Below are 26,980 nucleotides of genomic sequence, written 5' to 3' on the forward strand. Positions count from 1 at the left end.
TTTATTTATTTTAAATGCTATAGGTTATTCAATTGTAGACTAAATGACAGTTTATTTATTCATTTTCCCCACACTGGAGTACAGTTAGGTTGTTTCCAGGTGTTTTCTATTACACACAGTGTTGTAATGTGAAAATTTTAGATCGATTCCTGAAAATAGAATCATTGGGTCATAAGGTAGTTGACTTTCCAGCTTTACTAGGTATAGTTGAGTAGCTTTCCAAAGTGGTTGATCCATTTTATATCCCCACCAGAAATGTATGAACTCCTGTTTCTTCTCCAAATCTGTTGGGAGTGAAATACTACCTCTTTGTCATTTTAATTTGTTCTTTAGTGCTTATTGATAAAATTGGAATTCTTTTCACATTATATTAGGATAGCCTCTTCTGAAAATTGCTTTTCATAGCATCTTCTGTGAAATTTGTGCATGTGGTTTGTCCAGTCTTCTACTGGATTGTTTGAGATCATATATATATATAATTTACTTCATTCTTTGTAATTGTTGTTGAGAATATACACAGGAAAACATACACCAATTCAACAATTTCTACATGTACCATTCATTGACAGTGATTACATTCTTCAAGTTGTGCAACCATTCTCACCCTCCTTTTCCAAGTTGTTCCTCCCCATAGACATAAACTCACTGCCCCAGGTTTCCTATCTAATCTTTCAAGTTGCTATTGTCAATTTGATCCATATAGATAGTTCTTAAAAGAGCACAATGCTCAAGGCAGACACTCTTTACTAGTTAAGCTAAACTATTATTTGATTTTAAGAAGACTTCAGGCAATATTTTTGGTTTAAGTTTTAAGGTTTAAAGATTATCTCAGGGCACTGGTGTCAGGGATTCGTCCAGCCTCAGTGACTCCAGTAAGTCTGGATTCCACTGGAGTTTGAAATTCTGTTCTGCATTTTCTCCATTTGGATCAGGATACTTCTATAGAATTTTTTATTGGAATGTTCAGTAATGGTAGTTGGCACTATCCAGTTCTTCTTGTCTCATGGTAAAGGAGGCAATTGTCCATGGAGGCAATTAGCCACACATTCTATTTCTTCCTTCTATTCCTAGCTCTCCTTCTTCCTCTGTTGCTACAGGCAAGTAGAGACCCCTTGTTGTACCTTGGATGGCTGCTTGCAAGCTTCTAAGACCCCAGGTACCACACAATGAATTAGGAGATAGAACAGAAGCACTAAACAGGACATTAGGAGAATTAACTGAAATGACCCATGAAATCATGACCCTAAACCTCCAAACTAAGAAACCAAAACCCATGAGGTGTTTGGTTGTACATAGGCAGCCTCAGCAGCTGCTGCTTTCCTTGTCATTGTTACAAATACATTCATCACGAAACCTCTGCCAATTCAACTATCCACAGGTGTACAACTCACTGAGTGCAACTTCACCAATTGGCTGTGCAGCCTTACCTTTGATTGATGCAATTTTTCCATCACTGTAAGTCGAAACTCAGTGTTCCATAAGCAACAACCCCTCCCCCTTTCTCTCTCTCTTTCTTGCCCCTGGTAACCACTAATAAACTTTGGCCTCTATACATTCTCCTGTTCCTGTCTTTTTATATAAGTGAGGTCATACAATATTTGTCCTTTTATGATTGACTTATTTAACTCAGCATAATGTCTTCAAGCTCCATCCAGGTTGTAGCATGTATCAAGACATCATTTCTCTTACTGGCTGAGTAGTATTCCACTGTATGTATGTACCACATTTTCTTTATCCATTCATCTGTTGATGGGCATTGTTTCCACCTTTTTGGCTATTGTGAATAATGCTATAATGAACACTGGTGTACATATGTCTGTTTGCATTGCTGCTTTCAAGTTCCTTAGGTATATTCCTAGCAGTGGGGTTGCTGAGTTATGTGGTAATTCTACACCACTTGTTTGTCAGTTTGTCGTACTGTGGTGGCTTGTGTGTTGCTGTGATGCTGGAAGCTATGCCACCGATATTTCAAATACCAGCATGGTCATCCATGGTAGATAGGTTTCAGTGGAGCTTCCGGACTAAAACAGGCTAGGAAGAAGGACCTGGGGGTCTACTTCTGAAAAAAAAAAAAAAAAGGCTAAAGAAAACCTTACGAATAGCAACAGAACATTGTTTCATATAGTGCTGGAAGATGAGCCCCTCGGGTTGGAAGGCACTCAAAATACAACTGGGGAAGAGCTGTCTCCTCAAAGTAGAGCTGACCTTAATGACATGGTTGGAGTTAAACTTTTAGGACCTTCGTTTGCTGATGCGGCACAACTAGAGATAAGAAGGAACAGCTGCAAACATCCGTTAATAAACGGAATGTGGAATGTATGAAGTATGAATCCAGGAAAATTGGAAGTCATCAGAAATGAAATGGAATGCATAAAGATCAATATCCTAGGCATTAGTAAGCTGAAAGGATCTGTTATTGGCTGTTTTGAAACGGACAGTCATATGGTCTACTCTGCCAGGAACGACAAATTGAAGAGGAATGGCATCACATTCATTGTCAAAAAGAACATTTTAAGATCTACCCTAAAGTACAGCGTGTCAGTGATAGAATAATTCCATAGGCCTACAAGGAAGACCAGTTAATATGACTATTATTCAAATTTACACACCAACCACTAATGCCAAAGATGAAGAAATGGAAGACAGATTACACAGGAATCAAATCAACTACATCTGTGGAAAGAAGGACAGAGAAGCTCAACATCATCAGTTAGAACAAGGCCAGGGGCTGACTGGGGAACATACCATCAATTGCTCAAATGCAAGTTCAAACTGAAGCTGAAGAATATTAAAACAAGTCCATGAGAGTCAAAACACAACCATGAGTATATCCCACCTGAATTTAGAGACTGTCTTAGTTATCTAGTGCTGCTATAACAGAAATATCACAAGTGGATGGCTTTAACAAACAGAAGTTTATTCTCTCACAGTGTTGGAGGCCAGAAGTCTGAATTCAGGGCATCAGCTCCTGGAAAAGATTTTCTCTGTTGGCTTTGGGGGAAAGTCTTTGTCATCAATCTTCCCTGGCCAGGAGCTTCTCAGTGCAGGGACCCCGGGTCCAAAGGACACGCTCCGCTCCCAACACTTCTTTCTTAGTGATATGAGGTCTCTCTGTCTCTCTGCTCACGTCTCTTTTATATTGCAAAAGAGATTGACTCAAGGTACAACCTAATCTTGTAGATTGAGTCCTGCCTCATTAAACATAACTGCCTCTAATCTTGACTCATTAACATCATAGAGGTAGGATTTACAACAAGTAGGAAAATTATAGCAGATCACAAAACGGTGGACAATCACACAAGAATGGGAACCATGGCCTTGCCAAGTTGACATACATTTTGGGAGACACAATTCAATCCATAACAGAGACCATCTCATGGACAGATATGACTCATTAAACACTAATGACCAAAGACCAGACAAGTTATGGGATGACATCAAGGACATCATACATGAAGAAAGCAAAACGTCATTATAAAAGACAGGAAAGAAAGAAAAGGCTAAAAACGATGTCAAAAGAGACTCTAAAATTTGTTCTTGAATTTAGAACAGTTAAAGCAAATGGAAGAAATGATGACGCAAAACAGCCCAAGATTTCAAAGGGTGGCTCAAGAAGACAAAGTAAAGTATTATAATGAAATGTGCAAAGACCTGGAGTTAGAAAACCAAAAGCAAAGAATACGCTCAGGATTTCTCAAGCTGAAAGAACTGGAAAAAAAAAAAAAAAATTCAAGTCTCAAGTTGCAATATTGAAGGATTCTATGGGCAAGATAGGAACCCTGGTGCTGCAGTAGTTAACCAAAAGGTTGATGGCTTAAACCCATCAGCCACTGTGTGGGAGAAAGATGTGGCCATCTGCTTCATAAAGATTATAGCCTTGGAAGCCATGTGGGGCAATTCTACTCTGTCCTGTAGGATTGCTATGAATTGGAATCAACTTGATGACAGTGGATTGTATGGGCAAAATGTTGGACAATGCAGGAAGCTTCAAAAGAAGATGGAAGGAATACACAGAGTTACTGTACTGAAAAGAACTGGTTGATATTCAACCATTTCAGGAGCTACCATATGGTTAAGAACCGATGGTATTGAAGGAAGAAGTCCAAGCTGCACTGAAGACATTGGTGAAAAACAAGGCTCCAGGAATTGATGGAATACCAATTGAGGTGTTTCAGCACACGGGTGCAGCGCTGAAGGTGCTCACTCATGTATGCTAAGAAATTTTGAAGACAGCTACCCAGCCAACCGACTGGAAGAGATCCATACTGGTGTGCATTCCAAAGAAAGGTGATTGAACAGAATGTGGAAATTATTGAACAATATCATTAATGTCACACACAAGTAAAATTTTGCTGAAGATAATTCAAAAGCGGTTGCAGCAGTACATCAACAGAGAACTGCCAGAAATTCAAGCCAGATTCAGAAGAGGACGTGGAGCAAGGGATATTATTGCTGACGTCATGTGGATCTTGGCTGAAAGCAGAGGATACCAGAAAGACGTTTGCCTGTGTTTTATTGACTATGCAAAGGCAATTGACTGTGTGGATCACAACAAATTATGGATAACATTGCGAAGAGTGGGAATTCCAGAATACTTAATTGTACTCTTGTGGAACCTGTACATAGATAGACCGAGAGGCAGTTGTTCGAACAGAACAAGGGGATACTGTGTGATTTAAAATCGGGAAGGATGTGCGTCAGAGTTGTATCTTTTCATCATATTTATTCAGTCTGTATGCTGAGCAAATAATCTGAGAAGCTGGACTACATAAAGGAGAACACGGCATCAGGACTGAAAGAAGACTCATTACCAATCTGTGATATGCGGATGTCACTACCTTGCTTGCCAAAAGTGAAGAGGACTTGAAGCACTTACTGATGAAGATCAGAGACTACAGCCTTCAGTATGGATTACACCTCAACTATATAAGGAAACCAAGAAGCCTCACAACTGGATCAATAAGCAACATTAGGATAAACTGAGAAAAGATTGAATTTCTCAGGGATTTGGTTTTCCTTGAATTCACAATCAACACCCACGAAAGCAGCAGTCAAAAATTCAAACGAAGTATTACATTGGGAAATTCTTCCACAAAAGACCTCTTTAAAGTGTCAAAAAGCAAAGAGGTGCACCTGACCCAAGCCATGGTATTTTCAGTTGCCTCATATGCATAGGAAAACTGGTCAATGATTAAAGAAGACTAAGAATAATTCATGCCTTTGAATTATGGAGTTGTTGAAGAAAACTGAATATACTATGGACTGCCAGAAGAACGAACAAATCTGTCTTGTAAGAAGTACAGCCAGAATGTTCCTCAGAAGTGAAGATGGCAGGACTTTGTCTCATACTTTGGATGTGTTATCAGGAGGGACCAACCCCTGGATAAGGATATCATGCTTGGTAAAGTAGAGAGTCAGCGAAGAAGAGGAAGACCCTTGACGAGATGGTTTGACACAGTGGCTGCAACAAAGGGCTCAAACACGGCAACGATTGTAAGAATGTTCTCTTGTACATAGGGTTGCTGTGAGTCAGAACCGACTCAATGGCACCTAACGACAACAACAAGTTAAGCAATATTCCTATTCTTCTCTGGTATTTTATCCTTAGGTATGAAAAATACTCACACATTTTGATTGCAAGAGTGACACAGTCTTTAATAAATAAATATCAGATTATTACACTGGCTGATGTATAATAAATCTCTTGCCTGTATGCCCATTTCTTCTTTCCTTTCAGCCTAAGAACAGATGCCTCACCTTGGATTTTCCTTGTTTTTTTCACCCCACAGGAGATGCACCTCCCACCCATCAGCCAAAGTGCACTGATTTCCAGAATGCCAGTTTCCTCCGAGGCACCAATTTGAAAGTCCAATTTCTCCTCTTCACCCGTTCAGATCCCAGCTGTGGGCAGCTACTGAAAGAAAGCAGTAACCTTGGAAACTCTGGAGTCAATGTCTCTCTGGGAACCAAACTACTTATCCATGGATTCAGGTAAGAGCTAACCAACCAGTGGGATCTCCTCAGCTAAGAACTAAAAAGCGACCAGAAACTTAGCTTGGTTCTCAGCTAAGAACTGGAAGTATGGGGAGCAAGGGGAGGAATGGATTTACTGACAACTGCACACTCTGTATCTCACCTCCTCCTAACTTTGAAGGTGTCTCATATCAACATGCAAAAGCATTAACGTTGTTGGTTCTTGTTAGTCATTTACATTACTCCTCCACTCAGCCTTGTCTGCTCACTTAAAAAGGAAACAGTAAACACGTGTGACCCTGAACAAGCCACTGAAGCACACTGAGCCAGAGTTTCCATCTCTGAATAAAGGGGAGGTTACAGGAATGGCCTCTCTGGGGTCCTTTCTTCCCTGAAGTGCGATTGCATGACGCATCTCAGCCAACGAGGTCATAGGTTTTGTGCAGTTATTCAGGGGGTAACAGCACGGTGTTTTCACCCAGAGTTTTATTTCCTCTTCTTCACTTCTTCCCTGGTTTTATGACCTAAGGAACTGGTGTTGCTTTCTTTACACTCAGAGACTCGTGTCCCTCAGAAAGCTAAGCAATTCTCTTCTACGATTTCTCTGATGCCCTATAGTCCAAATGTTCTCTAATTCATAGTCAGGGAGTCTCAATTCAATCACCACCCTTCCCTCCAATATCTTGTCTCTAAAGCCCACTTAGAAGGTGATAAATGGAGAAAGGTTGCTGGGAGTAAAGAAGGAGAATGCAGTGAAGGAGTGGCACTTTGGAGCAACTGGGGTCAGGGCATCCAACAAGGAGGCAGAAACAAAGGCAGTGCACAGAGGATTATCACGTTTGATCTCTGGATCCTCTCTGCCTCTTGAATTCTTGTTCCCCAGGGACCCAGCCACCCCCTTCCTTAGGCATCCTCCTCACTCTTGTCCCAAATCTCTCCTCCAGCTCTCTTAGATCTAGCCACCATCCGTGGCTGGATATGTACTCTCAACCCAGGAATAGCTAATAAAGCTGGAGATTTTGTCAGGCCAGTCCCTCTGACTACTTCTTAATCCCGCAAAGCCACATTCCATGGCGCATGCGCAGTCTGCACTCCTCTGTCCCTATGAGTAAGTACACTCTGAGTGTCTCCACACCCTGAGTCACTGTGAAAACCTCTTCCCTGACCCCAATCTGTTGGGAAAGCTTTGTGAAAATGTTTCTAACACTCCCTTTTCCCTAGAAAAGTCCTATTCTATTGTAAGTTCCAGAAGAATAGGGACTAGATCTTATTTGCTTTTCTTTTTCGAGAATATGAACGTTTATGCTATTTAATATCTATGTACTATTATGATTTATTTTATTTATTTTTTGTTGTTGAGAGTATACACAGCAAAACATACACCAATTCAACAGTTTTTATGGGTACAATTCAGTGACACCGATTACATTCTCCAATTTGTGCAACCCTTCTCACCCTGCTTTTCTGAGTTGTTCCTCGTCCATTAACATAAACTCACTGCCCCCTAAGGCTTCTATCTAATCTTTTGAGTTGCTGTTGTCAGTGTGATCCCATATAGACAGTTCTTAAAAGAGCATAATTCTCAAGGCAGGCATTCTTTACTAGTTAAGCTAAACTATTGTTCGGTTTTAAGATAATTTCAGGGGATATTTTTAGTTTGAAGTTTAAAGATTACCTCAGGGTAATAGCCTCAGGGTGGTGTCACTATTTTTTATATAGCACCTAGCATACTGACTAGGAGTCCCTGGGTGGCACTAATGGCTAGGCGCTCAAATACTAACTGAAAGGTTGACGGTTCAAACCTACTCAGAAGATCCTTGGAAGACAGGGCTGGTGATCTGCTTCTGAAAGGTCACATTCCAGGAGGCCCTAGGGAGCAGTTTTATTCGCGCACATGGGGCTGCCATGAGTTGGAACTGACTCAACGACAGCATACTCCCTGGCCCATAGATACTCAATAAGTGTTTGTTGAATAAATGAAGGAGTGAATGAATGAATGAAAACATCCTCAAGGAAAGAGCTTACATTCTAGACTGAGTATTAAGATTGCAATACAGTACAAGGCTATCTTTCTTTTCCACAAATAGCACCAGCAGAGCCAATGTATACAGTCTGTGTAGCTTATGCCTTGCACAAAGGTGCCTGACTGAGGGCTGGTTGGGGCCCAAATCCAACCTGAATTAATGAGCCCTGGCGTAAGGCTGTATCCACCTGGAACAAAGAGACATCCTTTTATAAATTTCACAAAGGCTTCATATGTACTGGCGGAGGCCTCTGTAACCTTGGAATTATGTCAGCAAAGAGAGGAAGACCTTCAAAAAGGTGGATTGACACAGTAGCTACAACAATGGGCTTGCGCAAAGCAACAATCGTGCAGTGTCTTGTTCTGTTGCATATAGGATCACTGGAAACCCTGGTGGCGTAGTGGTTAAGTGCTGTGGCTGCTAACCAAAGGGTCAGCAGTTCGAATCTGTCAGGCGCTCCTTGGACACTCTGTGGGGGCAGTTCTACTCTGTCCTGTGGGGTCGCTATGAGTCGGAACTGACTCGACGGCCCTTAACACCAGCGTGCTCACAGTACTATATGATTTATTGCATGTATACCCCTTTGTCTTAGCTACCTAGTGCTGCTATAACGGAAATACCACAAGTAGGTGGCTTTCACAAACAGAAATTTATTTTCTCACAGTTTAGGAGACTAGATGCCTAAATTCAGGGCACTGGCTCTAAGGAAGCTTTTCTCTCTCTGTTGGGTCTGGGGGAAGGTTCCTGTCTCTTTTTAGCTTCTGTTTCTTGTATCCTTGGACACCTTTATGTGACTTGGCATCTATCTTCCCCCATCTATGCTTGCTTGCTTCCTTGCTTAATCTGCTTCTTTTATATCTCAAAAGAGATTGATTCAAGACACACCCTACACTAATACTGCCTCATTAATATAACAAAGAAAACCCATTGTCAAATGAGATTATAACCACTGGTATACCAAACCAAAACGCCTGTTGCTTCCAACTCTTAGCAACTGACTCATAGCAACCCTATATCGACCCTATAGGACAGAGTAGAACTGCCCCACAGGGTTTCCAAGGACCGGCTAGTGGATTCGAACTACCAACCTTTTGGTTAGCAGCCATAGCACTTATCCACTGTGCTATCAGGGCCCCACCACAGGTGTAGGGGTTAGAATTTACAACACATATTTTGGGGAGGACACAATTCAATCCGTAACACCCTCCTCCCTAGTTTTTACTTTTTTTCTGGGTTTGGCAGGTAATTTTCTTATGCTTTTTGGCCCCATGTCTAGGGCTTTAGGAACAAAGCCTTCCTGGATTGATCGACTCATTAGAACCCTTCTGCATGCAACTGACGCTAATGTAATTGCCGTGGACTGGGTTTACGGCTCCACGGGTGTCTACTTTTCAGCCGTGGAAAATGTGGTGAAGGTGGGCCTTGAGATCTCCCGCTTCCTCCATAAACTCCTGGTAAGTGCAGGAGAGCTCATGGTGAGTTGTGGCTGCTCATGGAGGGGAGGGGTCAGAAAGAAAGCAGCAAACACCGGAAGGGGAGTATCAGGGCGGAAGCAGAGCTACCAGTGACTTTAGACACTGGTGGCCTTCACTTAGCCTGCTGACGTTGGGCAGGATATTTGAGGTCTCTGAGACTCAGGTTCCTCCTCTGTAAGACGTGCCACTGCATATTAGAAATAGTGAGAATTGCCTGGCATTAGTCCCTTAAGAGGAGACACACACACACACACACACACACACACACACACAAAAACCAAACCCATTGCCATGGAGTTGATTCTGACTCATAGGGACCATATACCACAGGATTTCCAAGGGGTGGCTGATGGATTCAAACTGCCGACATTTTGGTTAGCAGCCTAAGCTCTTAACTGCTACACCACTGGGTCTCCTAAGAGGAAACAGCATGTTTATTGTTCACACAGTTTGGGCATTAAAGAGAAAGTGAGAGGATTATCACGGTTGGGGTGCCCAGGAAGAGGGCAGAGGTTAACTGAGTCAGCATTCTACCCTTGACTCTGAACCATGTGTGGTGGGTGTGTCTAGCCCAGTGCCCTCACCTTTCTTTCTTTTTTTTTTTTTTTAAATTATACGTTAGGTGAAAGTTTACAGAGCAAATTAGATTCCCATTTGATAGTTTGTACATAAAGTGTTTCATGGCCTTGGTTTCATTCCCTAAAATGTGTCTGCACTCTCCCCATTTCTGCTCTGGGTTCCCCATTTCCTTTCGTCCTGTTTCTTTACCCCTTCCTGCCTTCTCATCTTTACTTTTGGGCAAATATTGCCCTTTTGATCTTATATAATTGATTGTTCTAAGAAGCACATTCGTCTTGGGTGTTACTGTTTATTTTATGGGCTTGTCTATTGTTTAGCTGGAAGGTGGACTCCAGGAATGGGTTCAGTTCTAGGTCAGAAGAGTGTCTTAGGGCTGTAGTCTCGGGGGTTCCTCCAGTCTCTGTGAGACCAGTAAGTCTGGTCTTTTTTGTGAATTTGATTTTTGGTTCTACATTTTTTGCCCACTCTGGCCAGGACCCTCTGCTGTGACCCCAATGAGAGTGGTTAGTAGTGGAAGCTGCGAACCATCCAGGTCTTTTGGAGGGCCCTCTCCTTTTCTGAAGCCTCAAAGGAAAGTGTGAAGCTATGACGCCAGGGACTACCGTGGCCTCAGTGAAACTCACGGTTGATGCCTTGTTCTAGGCGCTGGGTATGCAGGAGTCCTCAATCCACATCATTGGTGTTAGCCTGGGGGCCCACGTCGGGGGCATGGTAGGACATTTCTACAATGGCCAGTTGGGACGGATAACAGGTAACATTCTTCCTTAACTATCCTCCTAGGGTTTAAAGGCAGGGATGGGCCTGGAAATATCCCGAGGCTAACAGGGCGAGTGTTGGGCCTTTGTTCTCCTGATCATCTGTTGCCACTAAGATTTATAGATTAGGGTTCTTTACCATGAAATGGTATTGTGCTATTATTGCATGATCTCTAATACCACTGTTACAGGCCATATTATTGCTTTCTGAGTCTCAGTTTCTACATCTGTAAAATGGGTTGTAGCTGCCCATATCTTCTTGGTCCACTGTGAAAATCACCATTAGACAGTTTCGGTAAATAGCTTTCAAAAGTGTGGGCGGATTTATGCTTCCGGTGCAACCCTCAATCAGTAAGGGACTTGAGTTGGGTGGCAAATACTACGGCTTCGTGACCCCTCAGTGAGACAATTCTGAGTCATTTCTAGAGTCTCTCAGAGGGTCCCCAGTGGGGTTAGGCCCAATTGCCCACAATGATAACCCATTCATTAATATTTTCCTTCATTCTCTGACTTGTTTTCCCATTCTCTCACTGTGTTTCTCTGATCTTCTCCCCAATAAACTACTTGCACTTTAAATCCTTGTCTCAAAACAAAACAAACAAACAACAAAAAAAACCCAAACTCGTTGCCATCGAGTTAATTCCGACTCATGGCAGCCTCATGTGTGATAGAGCAGAACTGAGCTCCATAGGGTTTTCTTGGCTTTAATCTTTATGGAAGCCAATAGCCAAGGCTTTCTTCCATGGCACCTCTGAATGGGTTCAAACTACCAACCTTTCATTTAGTAGCTGAGTATAAACTATTTATGCCATCCAGGACCCTACCTGGTTTGTCTCAAGGTCTGCTTATTTGGGGGTGGGGGAGGGGGAGAAGGGAGGAGCAATGGGATCCAAAGTTAGGCACGGCGATAGTAATATTTACTTCACAGTTTGTTGTGAGAACTAGAGGTAATGGATATAAAACTGCCCAGCACAAGGCCTGGCACACAGTAACTGCTCAAAAAATTATAGCCACTGCTACCTCTAAACAAGGATTAGTATTAGTCATGTTAACCCTTAACAGGTGGTCAGTGTTTTCAAGCTCATTTTAGAACCAGAGAAACCAGGTCATCGAGAAATTTCCTCAAAAGAAACAAGAGAAAGTAGGGTTTCTTGAGGTCCTGAGCTAGTTCTCCCAATGCTAGGGTCCTTGTTGGGGGGGCTCTATGATCTAAACAGGAATGACTGCCAGGGTAGGGATGCTGAAGGTCCATGAGGGGCCCTGAAGCTGAGAGGAAAGGATCTCCTGACATTAGTCTGTCCCTGCAGGCCTGGACCCTGCTGGACCAGAGTACACCAGAGCCAGCCTGGAGGAGCGCCTGGACGCCGGAGATGCCCTCTTTGTGGAAGCCATCCACACAGATACTGACAGTGAGCTGGGGTGACTTTGCTGGGGTGATGAGGGCCGGGGTTAGGAGGCTGGCATCTAGCTGCATGGCCCTGGGCAAGTCCCCTGCCCCTCTGACCTTCTGTTGTACAGTGAGGAGTTGACCAGCATGATCTCTAAAGCCTCTTCCAGCTCTGTTGTTCTCAGACCACTGAGGTGAATGGTTTTGTTTTTAGCCACCAGTAAGCAGGAGGTTTCTTACTCATCGACCAAAGCATATGGTTGGCACTCTCACTCTCTGATTCAACACCACACCTGTGAGTAAGTGGTGGAAAGGGCATTGTGGTCTGCTGATACTCAGAAAGCTCAAACTGCCATTTCTGTGTGGGGGTACCTGGCCCTAGCACCTGTCAGCATGTCCTGCCTCCCTGGAGGACAAGCCCAGCCCTTCAGTCCAGTGGAGAATGGTAACCAAAAATCACAGTCCTCTGCCTAGCTAAGTGGTTAATCCCTATGTCCCTATGTTCTGAATAGATGGTTTATTAGGTCTCCATTTACCTCTCAGGTCCCTTCAAAGCTGGAGCCTCTTCCTGATGTAACTAAAAAAAGCAAACAAAACAAGACAAAATCTATTTATTCAATCTAAATTTGTTTAGCTACGTGATAAGCATAGGTCAATGAATACTGCAATGAACAAGGCAGTTAACGTCCCTGCCCACATGGAACTTATATTTTGATGGGGCAGGCATTCTTTCATTCAATTAACATTCATTAGGTACTCATTCCATGTCAGGTACTGCACTAGGCGTTGGAGTTACAGCAGAAGAAAAGATCGGCGTATGGTCCCCAGATACCCTTTTAGCTCAGTAATGAAGTCATTCCTGAGGTTCACCCTTCAGCCAAAGATTAGACAGGCCCACAAAACAAAATGAGACTAAAGGGGCACACCAGCCCAGGGGCAAGGACTAGAAGGCAGGAGAGGACAGAAAAGCTGGTAATGGGAACTTAAGGTCAAGAAGGGAGAGTGTTGACATGTCGTGGGGTTGTTAACCAATGTCATAAAACAATACGTGTACTAACTGTTTAATGAGAAGCTAGTTTGTATTGTAAACCTTCATCTAAAGTAAAATTAAAAAAAAAAAAAGAAGACGGGCCAAGTGCCTGCTGTTGTGGCCTTAACCTACTAGTAAGTTAGAAGACAAGACACATTGTGACTGTTATTATGAAGGATACAGATAAGGTCATATGATAGCAGGTGACTTGGGTAGAGGGTCTACTTCAGATAGGAATATTGGGGAAAGTTTGTCCAAGGAGGTGATATTTGAATTGCGACTTTGTGCATGAGAATGAGCCAGCCCTTGGAAGAGCTACTGGAAGAGCGTTTTGGTGGAGAGGATAGCCAAAATGAAAGCCTTGACCTGGTGAGGACTTGGCTTCTTCTAGAGACTGGAAAGAGAACCACGTGGTTAGAACACAGTCAAGGGAGGAAGGGGTACTGAGTGAGGTTGGAGAACAGGGTGGCTTCTTCTTCAGCCTGGCCATGGCAAAAAGTTTAAGTTTCATTCTAAGATCAATGGGAGCAGGGGAATAATTTGGACTTCTTTAAAAGATTATTCTGGCAAGAGAAATGAAGTTCTGATCCATGGTACAACATTCATGAACCCCGAAAATCTTACGCTCAGTGAAATATGTCAGTTGCAAAAGGACAGATATTGAATGATCTCAGCTATCTGAAATAAAGAGAATAGGAGAATCTACTGAGACCAAAGTTTATTAGTGGTTACCAGAGGTGGAGGGAGGGAGCAATGGAGGTGCCATTGTTTAGGAAGCAGTGAATGTTCATAGTGAATTTAGCCAGGATTATATTGAATCAGCACATCTTGTGCTACGTATATTTAAAAAAATTATAGAACATTATGTTCAGATTCTTAAAAAGTAAAAAAAAAAAAGAAAGAGAATTCTGGCTGCTGTGCAGAGAATGGGATACAGGAGGACACAAAAGGAAACATGGAGGCCAGTTAGAGGGTGTTTACAGGAGTACAGGTGAGAGAGGATGGTGGCTTTGCAGAGGTGGTGGTAGTAGAGACTGAGAAAAGTAGAAAGATTTAAAATAATTTTGAGGATTGAGTGACTGGATTTATGATGGGCTGAACGTGGGAGCTGAGGACAGGGAGAAATCAGAGATTATTTCTAAGTTATTACTTTCACTGAGTGGGTGACATTAAGTAAATAATAAACAACCAGTTGTTTACAATTGTGAGAGTTGATCCCATTGCCATCAAGTCAATTCCAACTCATAGTGACCCTATAGGACAGGGTCGAACTGCCCCACAGGGTTTCCAAGGAGCATCTGGTGGATTCGAACTGCCAATCTTTTGTTAGCAACCCGAGCTCTTAATACCCCTGTGCCACCAGGGCTCCATGATAGATGATAAAAATAGGAAGGAGAAAATCAGTGTCTTTGGCAGCCAGGCCTGACCCAGTCAGAAGGGTCGGATATGCCACATGGAGGGTCTGAGAAATGGTCACATTGAGAAGATGAGAGCTACAAGCTCTCTCTTAACCTCATGTGTTTGTAGCTAGGTCATATTTCTGCTCAGTCAGGAGAGCACAAAAATATGTTGTGTGTGAGACTATAGAAAGATGGTCCAAGATATATTTACCTGAACTGTTACTCAAAAGAAAATAAAACGATTAACCCAAAACTATTACACAAGGAAATTTACCAAACTTAAAACATTTACTGATTTATAAAGATTTGTGGTAGGGGGTATTTTTCTCGAATTTATCAGTAAGAGTATCTCCTTATGGATTTATTCTTCTTGGCTTCCTTTCAGCAGGGAAAGGCCCCTTTAGAAAACTCTGAGAACCAGGTCTTAAGTCTCACGGCACTTACGAGTGAGGAGGGCAACCATTTAGCGTGAAGTGGGCGGGCTCCCAAGGTCAGACCTCAGGCTCTGTGGCCCGTGGGCTGTGCTGTGGGACGTGGAAAATATGACTCTGCAGTAAGAAGCTAATGAGGTTTTCCTCCTTTCAGATTTGGGTATCCGGATTCCCGTTGGACACGTGGACTACTTTGTCAATGGAGGCCAAGACCAACCTGGGTGTCCCACATTCATTCATGCAGGTCAGCAAGCCAGATAGAGTTGAGTCTTTGGCTGCTTTTGAGACTGGAATTCCCCTACAGCTTTTGGGTCTAGTCAGCCACTACAGGGCCACAGAGGATCTTCCTTTAGGTGCCTTTTGCTGTGTCCCAGAATGCATTACTTAGCACCTGTTGCATGGACATCTTTACCAGTTGCCTTCAAGTCAGTTTCAACTCACGGTGACCCCATTTGTGTGAAGGTAGCACTGTGCTCCATAGAGTTTTCGATGACTGACATTTAGGAAGTAGTTCATCAGGAGTTTCTTGCAAGGTGCCCCTGGGATCGACTTTAACTGCTGACCTTTCAATTAGTAACTGAGTTGCTTAACTGTTTGTGCCATCCGGAGACTCTATGGCTATGTTCCATAGTGCATTACTTGGCACTTGTTGAATGGATTAGAGCACAGGAAGTCTGGAGGTAGAGTGCCTGAAATTAAAAGCCAGCTTTATATTTTTCAGTGTCTTCCTCTGTCTCCTGTTTTACCAACTTGTCTTAGTTCCTGCCATGATCTAATATCACTCAAGCCAATAACCTCTATTATTCCCTGGACCCTAGTTAGCAGCATAGCTTATACTAGCCACACCCCCTGCACAGCCCAGTGGCAGCAGCAGCGGGCCAGTGTGCCCAAAGCTAGCTGACTGAAGGATAGATTCACTACATGGCCATTCACCAAATCGCCTAAATTTAACAGCTCTCCAAAATTGTTTTCAAGATCATCTTTTTTAATATATTCAAAGAATATACCTTTTTTTCTCTTATAAATATATTCTTTTGGAATGTTTTAAATAATATTAAATTCGTGAAAAGCTAAGCGTCAAAGGGTTTAGTCTTCTTATGAATATAATCAACATGTCATCATTCCCTATGGGAATTTTAGTTGATCTTGATCTCTGTCTATTGTGTTTGTAGTCTTTTACTGCTTTACTAAATTTTTGACATTTTAAGGAGCCTTTTTTTTTTTTTTTAGCAATTTATTAAATAGCTGCTAACCTAATTTACCAATTCCAAGTCATGCTTTTTTTAATCTTTTATAAATTTTCAGCAATTCTGACCAGATGGGATTATTTGGTTTTAATGGCTTTTGAAAATTCCTGTGGCATTTTAGTTGACCACTTTTCATTTTTGCTTCATAAACCTGTCTGACGAGGGTTTAGTTTATCTCTTCTCCAGCTCCCTGCTGCAGCTAGAAGTATCTGGGACATAGAGTGTATCCCAGCCATGGGGAAAGGAAGGTCAACTCTGAGGTCAGCCTTAGCTGCTAGCCAGAGAGTGGGTACAAGGGTGAAGGGAAAGTCTAAAGACCTCAGAACCTTGGAGTCATGGCTCACCACAGACCTCTTAACCCTGGCCAATTCATCCGATGTGGATTGCTGTGAATGTTAAATAGTAAGCAACAACAACAAAGCCAAGTTTTTGGTAAATTGGGACACTTGGCAACCTGAGCGTATCAGCCATTTGGCCAAATAAACCTCAGCACACTGGCTTCCAGAGATTGACCATGAACTGCAGCTGACTTCTTTGATTGTCTCATGGCTGAAGTGGGTATAACAAGGTTGAAAAAATTGGTTGTATGGGTTATGATGAAGGTAAGCAGGCCCAGATGGATATCCATTTTGAGAAATGGGTTCAGCATCTCCAGTTCTCTGTATGCTCCCATTTTCTGAGAGTTTACATGATCATATATGAACGGGTCTCAAATCAAGCAATGTTCTTGATAGCTTAAGTTTATGTATCTCAGGAAAATAAAAAGTAAAATGAAAAATATAGTAACCATGCCTGTTGTATGCTGAGTCGCTACCGACTCATAGCGACCCAATGTGACAGAGTTGAACTGCCCCATAGGGTTTTCCAGGCTGTAATCTTTACAAAACCAGATCTCCAGGTCTTTCTCCCATGGAGCAGCTGGTGCGCTCCAACTTCCAGCCTTTTGGTTAGAAGTTGAGCTCTTAATCATTGTGCCACCAGGGCTCCTTTAAACCAGGTGTGCTGATGTTCAAAAAAGTGGCCCGTGGGCATCCTGTGTATTTATAGCCTCTGGAATAGAAAATTCAATAGAGTTACAGTAATTCACACGGAGGGAATTTCCATTCGTCATGAACTGAAACCTTGGTTGTTTTTGCCTCCGGTCCAGGTTACAGTTATCTGATCTGTGATCACATGCGGGCTGTGTATCTCTACATCAGTGCCCTGGAGAGTTCCTGCCCATTGATGGCCTTTCCCTGTGCCAGCTATGAGGCCTTCCTTGCTGGACACTGCCTGGATTGCTTTAACCCTTTCCTGCTCTCTTGTCCACGGATTGGTAAAATGCCACCCCTTCAACTTCCTTTGACAATTTGGGGAAAGTTCAAGCCCTGCTAGATGTTATTTCCTTAAGTCCTGATCTCCTGTGGTCAACAAGAAGCCTATCCAACTAGGGGAAGGAAAATTAATGTAGATGCTCGGCCTGTTCTGAGCTGGAAGATGGCATGTGTCCTTCTGTGTCCCACCCCCGCCCTCTATACTGCTTCCTGCTGCCACATTTGCTCTGCTCACACCCTCACATACGTGACCCGTCACTTGGAAGTCCCGTCTCAGGACACTAAAAACATTGCTCTCGTCCAAAGCCCTTGCCCTCACTAGGTGTTTTTTTCTAGGTCTTTTGAGCTAGGCCAGTTATTCTGCAACTTCTGATAGACTCTAAATCAAGTTGGGGGGGGGGAACTCCCAAGAGTGGCACGCAAGCCCAATTTAGAGGTGTGAAGTTGTGGTAGCCAAATGTCAGCTGGAGGGGTGCCTAATTTCTGGGAAGCTTGGGTGTATTCCTGGATGAGGAAGGACAACCTGGGCAGGACTCTGGGACCTGACCTCTAGCTCACCTTGTGTCAATCAGTGAGGCAAATGTCCTGGGGTTGTCCAGGGTGACGAGCTCCAGGAAGAGCTCCTGGCTAGTGGAAATGGTTCTCTTCTCCTATGCTGCCCTTCCCACCTCCCATCCCCGGCTGCCACTCACAACTATAGCAGACTGCCACGGCTTACATGAATGAAATGAATATCCACTTGACGAAACGTTAAAAAAGGGGCACCAGTACTAGTTGCCGTCAAGTTGATTCTGACTCATGGTGACCCCTTGTGTGTCAGAATAGAACTATGCTCCATAGGGTTTTCAGTGGCTGGCTTTTCAGAAGTAGATCCCCAGACCTGTCTGAGGCACTTCTGGATGGACTGGAACCTCCAGCCTTTTGGTTAGCAGCTGAGCCTGTTAATCTTTTGCATCACCTAGGGATTCCTAAAGAAGGGGTTGTTGTTGTTGTGTGCCATTAAGTTGATTCCAACTCATAGAGACCCTATAGGACAGAGCAGAACTGCCCCATAGGGTTTCATAGAATGAAATCTCTACTGGAGCAGATCACCAAATCTTTTCTCCCCGGGAGTGGCTGATGGGTTCAAACAGCCAACCTTTTGGTCAGCAGCCAAATGCTTAACCACTGTGCTACCAGGGATCCTTAAGGAAGGGGTAGTTTCCCATAATAAAGCAAAGCAACATTGTTTCCTGCTGGTCATATGCCACCACTTCCCACCACCACCCTGCGCTGTCTACCCAGGCTCATCTCTCACTACACGTTCCCTTAAACTGAACTCCCCAGAGATAATAGCTACTCACACTTCCCAGAATATGTTTTCTCACCTTGTGTGCCTTTGCCCACACTGCATTACTCTTCAGGTCAAACACTTCCCATCTCACCACACCCCACTGCACATGATATAAACGCTGTGATATAACTGTCGTAGTAGATTGTTTTTCAAGTTAGAGATGTAATTGTAGTTTTCTTATATGTATCCTCTCAGACCAGACCAGCTGATCTGAAAAGTGTGCTTCCTGCTTACCCAAACGAAACCCCTGCTTACTTGTCTGTTTATCCCCTACATCCTGACTTGCTGTGTCCTGGGGCTGGGCACAGGGTGTGGCACATAGCGAGCATGTGGTGTAGATGTCTGTAGAATAAATGGGTGCATGAAATAATCACTGCTTGGGTGGGGCCATGGGATCCTGAGATGGCCTCCACAGGACTCGGCCCTCTCTGCTTCTTTATTTCCAGGGCTGGTAGAACAAAGTGGTGTCAAGATAGAGCCACTTCCCACGGAAGTGAGAGCCTACCTCCTGACGACTCCCCGGGCTCCATACTGTGGTGAGTGGGGAAAAATATCCAGGCTCAATTCTGCCACTGTTCTGACTGGTGGAGTCTGGAGCTCCAGCTTGGACTGTTTCTAGCCGAACGTGGTATCAGAGGTAGGAAGTGAAGGCTGGGGTGAGGGGTGCTGCTTGGACTGGGGCAAAAGTCATGTGGGAGGTGGGAACAGCAGCTCTTGGTCTTAGACAGAACCCAAACTTTCAGAGCTAGTCCAAACCATTGCTCTACAGACGAGGACTTGGGGCATCTAAATTTCTGTGTACTGATCCTAGATCCTTTTTCCCCACGGAAAGCTGCCTTCCAGTGGGGCTCTCTCTAGAGTGGTGTTGGGTTTGCCCTTTGGCTTCCTCCTTTCTGCGTGTTTCTCTCTCCTTCCTTGGTGCCCATCCTGTATGTTTCCCACCCTGACAGCCCTCCGAGGTCAGGGGCCCCTAGGGAATACCAACGCTCACCACTGCCTTCCTTCCCTTTCACTTATACGTTCTAACTGCTCCCAGCTGCTGCGCTTCGTTGAACCTAAAATGCCAGTGATTGAAAAAGATGTTAAATGTGAAAGGAAACTCTGTCTTAGAATCCGAAACTGCAGTCAATACACTCTCCCTAAGCGATTTGCATTTTAACTAGGGTGATATTTTAATTCGGGTGACTATACTGCCTGTTATTCTGAGGCAGGTCCTAACTGGTTTACCTGTGTACAGGGCAAAAGTGTTCTGGTTAGGATGATCAATTACATGGTCACCGTAATTTTGACTGACTTTCTGATCAGCTGTGTCAGGTTGGTAGAGGGATTTTTGTGGCAGGACATTTTTCTGGCACCAGATGTCCTGGTGAAGCTAATATGGAGACCAAAGCTCAGACTCAGGTCACTCGGGTCCTGATTTGAATCTTAACAGCTGTGTGATCAGGAATCTCTGAACTTCTATTTCCTTATGTGAAAAAATGGGGACAATTGCAGCACCTACTTCAAAGAATAAATTGTAAGGATAAAGTAAAACAGTATACATGAAGTCATTAGCACGGTGACTGGACCCATTAAGTAATAACCCCTTTCCCTTTATGGATGGGGGAACTGGGGAGAAGAAGAGATGGGGGTGTTTTAAGCTGGGGGAATTCATGGCTACCTCTTGGGAAAGAAGTGGGTCACAGAGTCAGTGTGGGCTTCCGTGTGCATCAGCTTATCTGACAACCCATCTCTGAGAGGCAGGTGTGAGGAAATAGAGGCTCTGAGAGTCTAGGTGACTTGCCCAAGGCTGCACAGCTGGAAGAAAAAGCCAGGATCCCACTCCAGGTCTTCTGACTCCAAAATTGGTACGTCCCCTGCCCCACCTGCTTGCACACTCATCGCTTTGTTCTACTTCTGAGAACCTGCTGTCTACAGACCAGTTTTCTCTGTTAGTTTACTGTCAGCTCTGTCACCTATCAGAAGCCAGCATGGCGGGATGCTGTTTTATCTAGTTGAGGAGTAGGAGGGAGGTAAGGGGCAGTGCTGCTGGGCCCAGACATCCAGCTTCTAATTCTAGCTCCCCAGCAGGTTCACAGTAACCTGAACTGGCTCCTCTGATTCTGTGAAGCTAAGAATATACACAACAGGAACGCCTGGTGAACGCTTGGAGGTTAAAAGCATTTTAAGGTCCCTGCTGAGGGAGATGCATGGAGCCATAATTTTTCTGTTTCATGTTTGTTGAGAGACCCCCTCCCCCTGGCACTAGAGCACACGCAGAGGGGCACAGAAAGAAAGAAGCCAGCCTGAACACGTGTCTGCCTACATGCCCTCAACCTACCCTTCTGAGGATCAAAGCGTTTCTCCCAGGGGAGAGGCCGTCTACCTGGATATGCTCAGGTGGTGTCATGAGCCACAGCATCCTGGCTCGCCACCCATTCCTAGGCCATCATGGCACTGGGCTCCTGTTGCCCAGCTTTGGCCTCGGCAATGCTCACTAGGAGGGGTGACCCCTACCAGGCCTGCTGCAGCAGGGATGGAGAATGCCCCACCAAATAATACTTTTGCTAAGGATGTTACTTTTGCCTTGTGGAACAATTTTCCTCACAAGATGTCTTCTCTCCACTACCACATTTAATCCTCACTATGTCCTGCGAGGTGACATTAGAGGTTATTGTTTACAGACAAGGGAACTGAGCCACGGAGAGGTTCAGTCACTTAGTCAAGGCAACCCGGCTTGTAAGCAGCAGAGTCCGGCCTTGGATCCAAGTCTCTCAACCAACCAGCCAGGGCTCTGTGTGCTGCCTCCCAAGTCATGCTCCTGCAGAGATTTGCTATCACTACTGGTTCCCACCCACCCAATTTTAGTACACATGACCTGGGCTTCCCAGGGTAACACAGAGAAAATGGTAGCAGAATATTAGGGAACTTTCCTGTTGGGTGATACCTGGCAGACTCAGTCCAGACAATTAAATTCTTTTATTTATTTATGTCAGTTCAACTTTTTCCAGGTGTACAACTTATTGACAGCAATTACAATAATTGGCTGTGCAACCCTACCCCTAATCAATTTGATTTTTCCATCACCACTAAGCCCTCACTTTTCCTCTCCCTCGCACCCCTGGTAACTGCTAATAAACTTTAGTCTCTATACCTTTGCCTTTTCTTGTCTTTTTTATGTAAGTGAGGTCATACAATATTTGTCTTTCTGTGTCTGACTTATTTCACTCAGCATAATGTCTTCAAGCTCCATCCATATGATAGCATGTGTCAAGACTTTGTTTCTTCTGCTGGCTGAGTAGTATTCCATTGTATGTATGTACCACGTTTTCGTTATCCATTCATCTGTTGATGGGCATTTAGGTTGTTTCTACTTTTGGCTATTGTGAACAGTGCTGCAATGAACATTGGTGTACAAGTTTCTGTTTGAGTCTCTGCTTTCAAGTCTTTTGGGTATATACTAGAAGTGGAATTGCTGGGTCGTACAGTAGTTCTATTTTTAGTTTTTTGAGGGACTACCACACTGTTTTCTACAACAGCTGTACCGTTTTGCATTTTCACCAGGTAAGGATTCCACAGACAACTAAATTCTTAAAGCTTACGTAAGTTAGCCTTTTTTCCCACATTGCAATTATCAACTCCAGTTCAGCCCTTGGCAATCACCATAACAATCTACATCCCATAATAAGCAACCAAGAAAGGCAGAAGGGAAGTGGCATTTGATGTTTCCCTTGTGTGTGTGTGGAGGGGTCACAGAGTGCTCTCTTTTCTTCTTGTGGGTTCTTCAATTAGCCCTTTTGCTATTCCCAGATGGACCAAGACCCTCCTCCAACTAAGTGCTAAGTCTACCTAAATCCACTTAAAGTTCTCCTCAATATTCATCATCTCTAAGCTACGACAAATAAAAAGCACATGTAGGGGAGAGAGGAAGGATTGCATCTCTAGCTTTGTTCCAGTCACCAAAGGAGCCTATGAAAATGCTCTGCAAGATGCCCCTCAGATAAAGAAAGGACAGGTGTTAGGAAAGTTGCAATCCTTCTTAGCTCTCATGCCGGAGGGGCAACAGTTCCCAAGAGTATCACTGTGAACCAGGCTACTAACCCAGTTGAGGTGGACAACACCAACTTTGAGAGCTGCAGTGTCTCAGAGCTGCTAGGTCAAGATGCCCGTAGGCAGCCAGATGCCAGATGGAGGGAAATAGTTTTCTGCTCACATGACTTGGTTCCCTGATACTCTGTGTGTATGATAAGGGGAGGAAAGTTGATACTATGTTTATGAGTTAATTATTTAGTATATGACAGACTTTTTTGGTCCTTTGCAATGATAATACTACCAGAGAAGAGTGGGACATTCAGGCATTGAAAAAAAAATAAAAACCAAACCCGTTGCCGTTGAGTTGACTCTGTCCCATAGAATTGCCCTGTAGGGTTTCCAAGGAGCTGCTGGTGGATTTGAACTGCTGACCTTTTGGTTAGCAGTTGAGCTAATTCAGGCATTATAAGTAATAATAAAACCTAACATTCATTGAATGTTTTCTAGGTTCAGGCCCTGTCCTAAGTACTTTATATGTATAACTGTTTTAACTCTCATCGAGACCTGTAGTGTATCTACTATAATTATCCCCAACTTACACTTGAGAAAATTGAGGCTCTGAGATGATAGGCAGTTTGTTCCAGGTCGCGCAGCTACTAAGCGGTAGAGATGAGATCCCTAACCACACCGTTGCTCTCTGGTGCTTTTTGCTCATTGAAAAAATTGACTTCTGCTGTCTGCTGTGGTTCGGTTTCCTAGTACATCACAGCCTCGTGGAGTTTCACTTGAAGGAAGCAAGAAACAAGGACACCAACATCAAAGTCACCTTCCTTAGCAGCAACTTCACCTCCTCAGTCAAGATCACCATGTACGTAAGTTCCCACATGCTGACCTTTCTCTTTAGGAGTTAAAAACAAAAACAATACTTGCCATGGAGTCTCCTGCAACTCACAGCGACCCCATGTGTGTCAGAGTAGAACTGCACTCTATAAGGGTTTTCAGTGGCTATAATCTTTCAGAAGTAGATTGCTAGGCCTTTCTTCTGAGGTGCCTCTGGGTGGATTTTAACAATCAACCTCTCACTTAGTAGCTGAACGCTTTACTGTTTGCATCACCCAGGGACTCCTCGTTAGGAGTTAGTTATCTTTTAATGACACTGCAGCAGAGACTGAGGAGATAGTATCTCAGGACAGGCACTGTGTGATCACGGTGGATGGACTGAGCTGATTGGGCAGGGAGTAGCCGCGATGCACAGCACCTTCTAGAGACCATCCATTGACAAGCGCTAGGGAAGTGTCCCAGCTTTAGGATTCGCACTGCATCCAAGCATGGTGTATTCAGACAATAGCAGATGAGACTAGCAGTCAGCAGTAATGAGCCAAGATGAACACAACAGATGTCTCAACAGGTGGATAAACCCAAAACAAACCTACTGCCATCGAGCCAATTCATACTCACAGTGACTGTATAGGATCAGAGGAGAACAGCCCCTATAGGGTTTCCAAGACTGTAATTCTTTATGGAAGCCGACTGCCACATCTTTCTCCTGAGGATCAGCTGGTGGGTTCGAACCTTCAACCTTTTGGTTCACAGCTGAGTGCTTTAATCACTGTGCCACGAGGGCTCCTCAACAGGTGGTTACAACATAGGAATTGGGTCTTTCATAGGAACCAGTGCTCAGGAATCCAGGCAGGGAGTCAGCAGGGATATGTGTCAGCAGGGAGGAAGGCCTCAGTCCCTGGTCTGGGAAGGGCTGACTAGAGCCTGGAAAGTGCCCACACGTGGGAGGGGAGGGCAGCACTAGGTCAGTTACCAGGACAGAATCTGAGGCAGAGCTTCAGTTAGCAGGTAAGTAAAGGTGAGGGTGAGACTAGAAGCCAGGAGAGCTTGATGCTGGGTGATCCCAGTACCTGCCTGGAGCTGGGGCTGATTCTTTTCTTCCCTTGTTGGGTCAGCCTTGGAGCTGATGGGACCAGGCTGTAGGGGGAAGGGTGGACAAAGAGCCTCAACTAGAGGGAGCCACAGGCCTGAGGGGGGGTAGGGACTGAGCAGTAGTGGTGCATTTTTCTTTAAAAAGCAATTGGTTCGCTATTTACAAGCTAGTATGAGACAGACTAATCAGACAATGTTATTGTATCAGTCAGTCATGAAAACCGAACCTACCTCAGGTAGTGGAATAGAAGAAATTTAACACAGGGAACTAATGACAGACGGGCTGGGAGAGTTGAAAAACCAAACGGGGAGTGATAAGACAATCCAGAGATTGTCAACAGTATTACTGGAGCCATTACCACCCTAGTGCTAGGGGACACAGCAAGGGGTAGTGTTGGTGGCACTGCCCACTGGGAACTGGACCCAGGGTGGAGCCTACTTGGCAGCAACTGAAACCAGAAAGGAAATGCAGCCGTTTCATGAACACTGCCCAAAGCAGTCTCCTACTAGAGCCACCCCTTGGTTAGACCTCACTGTTGGCAAGGGAGCCTGAGAAATGTGGTTTTCAGGGGAATGGAGCTGAGAGCAAACAGGCATGTGACCAGCACACACATACGAATGTCTAATTGTAAACTGGGATAAGAGGGGCAAGATCTGGCAGAGTCTGAGGGGTCAGGGAAGGTCATTGAGGAAACGATATTTGAGTAGAGATTTGAAGGATTCGTAGGAGCCACCCAGCCCAAGGGGGTTGCTGAGAATATGCAGAGAGAGCAGGGGTATGGGGTATGGTGTGAGAAGAAGGAAGGGAGGCAAGCTGGGGTCAGACCTTGCCAGGCCTTGAAAGACAGAGGGGGGATTTGGTGTTTTATCTGAGAGCAGTAGGGAGTTTTAAACAACGGAGTTTTAAACAAGAGTTTTAAACAAGGGAGTTTTAAACAAGAGTGTGATAGAATCAGGCTTGGCCTTGGAAACATTTCTAGGGCTGTGTTGATTTCCTAGGGCTGGCATAGCAAAACACCACAAACTGGGTGGCTAATAAGAAGAGAAATTTTTGTCTCACAGTTCTGGAGACTGGGAATCTGAGATCAGGGTTTTGGCTATGTTGATTCCTTCTGAGGCTTTGAGGGAGAATCTGTTCTGTGCCTCTATCCTAGTTTCTGGTGGCTCCAAGTATTCCTTGGCAGCTGCAGGTCACATGACATCCTTTCTCTGTCTCCCTGTCTCTGTGTATCCTCTATTATAAGTTCTACCAGCCATATAGGATTAGGACCTATCCTAGTCTAATAAGGAGCCCTTGTGGCACAACAGTGGCTCTGAGGGAAAGAAGACCTGGCAATCTGCTCCAGTAAAGATTTCAGCCTAGAAAACCCTATGGGGGCAGTTCTACTTTGTCACGTGGGGTCCCTATGAGCCAAAATAGACTCAATGGCACACAACAACAATTACTCCAGCATGATCTCGTGTTAACCTAACATAACATCTTCAAAGACCCTATTCTAAACAGGGTAACATTCATAGGTACAGGGATTGTTGTTGTTGTCGTTAGCTGCAGTTGAGTTTGTTCTGACTCATAACGACCCTATGTACAACAGAACAAAACACTGCGCAGTCTTGCGCCATCCTCACAATCATTGCTATGTTTGAGCCCATTGTTGCAGCCTCTGTGTCAATCCATCTCACTGAGGGTCTTCCTCTTTTTTGCTGACCCTCTACCTTGCCAAGCATGATGTCCTTCTCCAAGGATCGGCCCCTCCTGATAACATGTCCAAAGTACGTGAGACTAAGTCTTGCTATCCTCACTTCGAAGGAACATTCTGGCTGTACTTCTTTCAAGACAGATTTGTTTGTTCTGGCAGTCCAATATTCTTCACCAACACTGAGGGATTAGGATTTCAAAATATCTCTTGGGGGGGGGGGACACAATTCAATCCATAACAAACATTAACTGTGCTATCAGGGAAGATAACTTTCCTCTGGGAGGAGCGAATGTCTTCTCAGCACACAATACCATCACTAACCAGTGGTCTGACTCACCCAAGGTTACACAGCTATTACAGCAGTCAGGACTCCAACACAGACCTGGTGTGCAC

General features: G+C 44.2%; 1 protein-coding gene across 2 annotated transcripts in view; it reads left to right on the top strand.

Moving 5' to 3' along the window:
• PLA1A (phospholipase A1 member A) overlaps positions 1-26,980 on the top strand; it is a 44,823-nt gene that overhangs the window by 8,734 nt on the left and 9,109 nt on the right. The window contains exons 2-9 of one of the 2 annotated variants that reach the window (XM_010592934.3): positions 5,790-5,991; positions 9,274-9,451; positions 10,694-10,802; positions 12,114-12,215; positions 15,209-15,298; positions 17,449-17,616; positions 19,394-19,483; positions 23,718-23,826. In XM_010592934.3, coding sequence (XP_010591236.1) covers positions 5,790-5,991; positions 9,274-9,451; positions 10,694-10,802; positions 12,114-12,215; positions 15,209-15,298; positions 17,449-17,616; positions 19,394-19,483; positions 23,718-23,826 — 1,048 coding nt within the window. The remainder of the gene's footprint in view (positions 1-5,789; positions 5,992-9,273; positions 9,452-10,693; positions 10,803-12,113; positions 12,216-15,208; positions 15,299-17,448; positions 17,617-19,393; positions 19,484-23,717; positions 23,827-26,980) is intronic. The other variant, XM_023551757.2, reaches the window with a different exon arrangement.

The sequence above is a fragment of the Loxodonta africana genome, chromosome 1 (assembly GCF_030014295.1).
Source record: "Loxodonta africana isolate mLoxAfr1 chromosome 1, mLoxAfr1.hap2, whole genome shotgun sequence".
Taxonomy (NCBI): domain Eukaryota; kingdom Metazoa; phylum Chordata; class Mammalia; order Proboscidea; family Elephantidae; genus Loxodonta; species Loxodonta africana.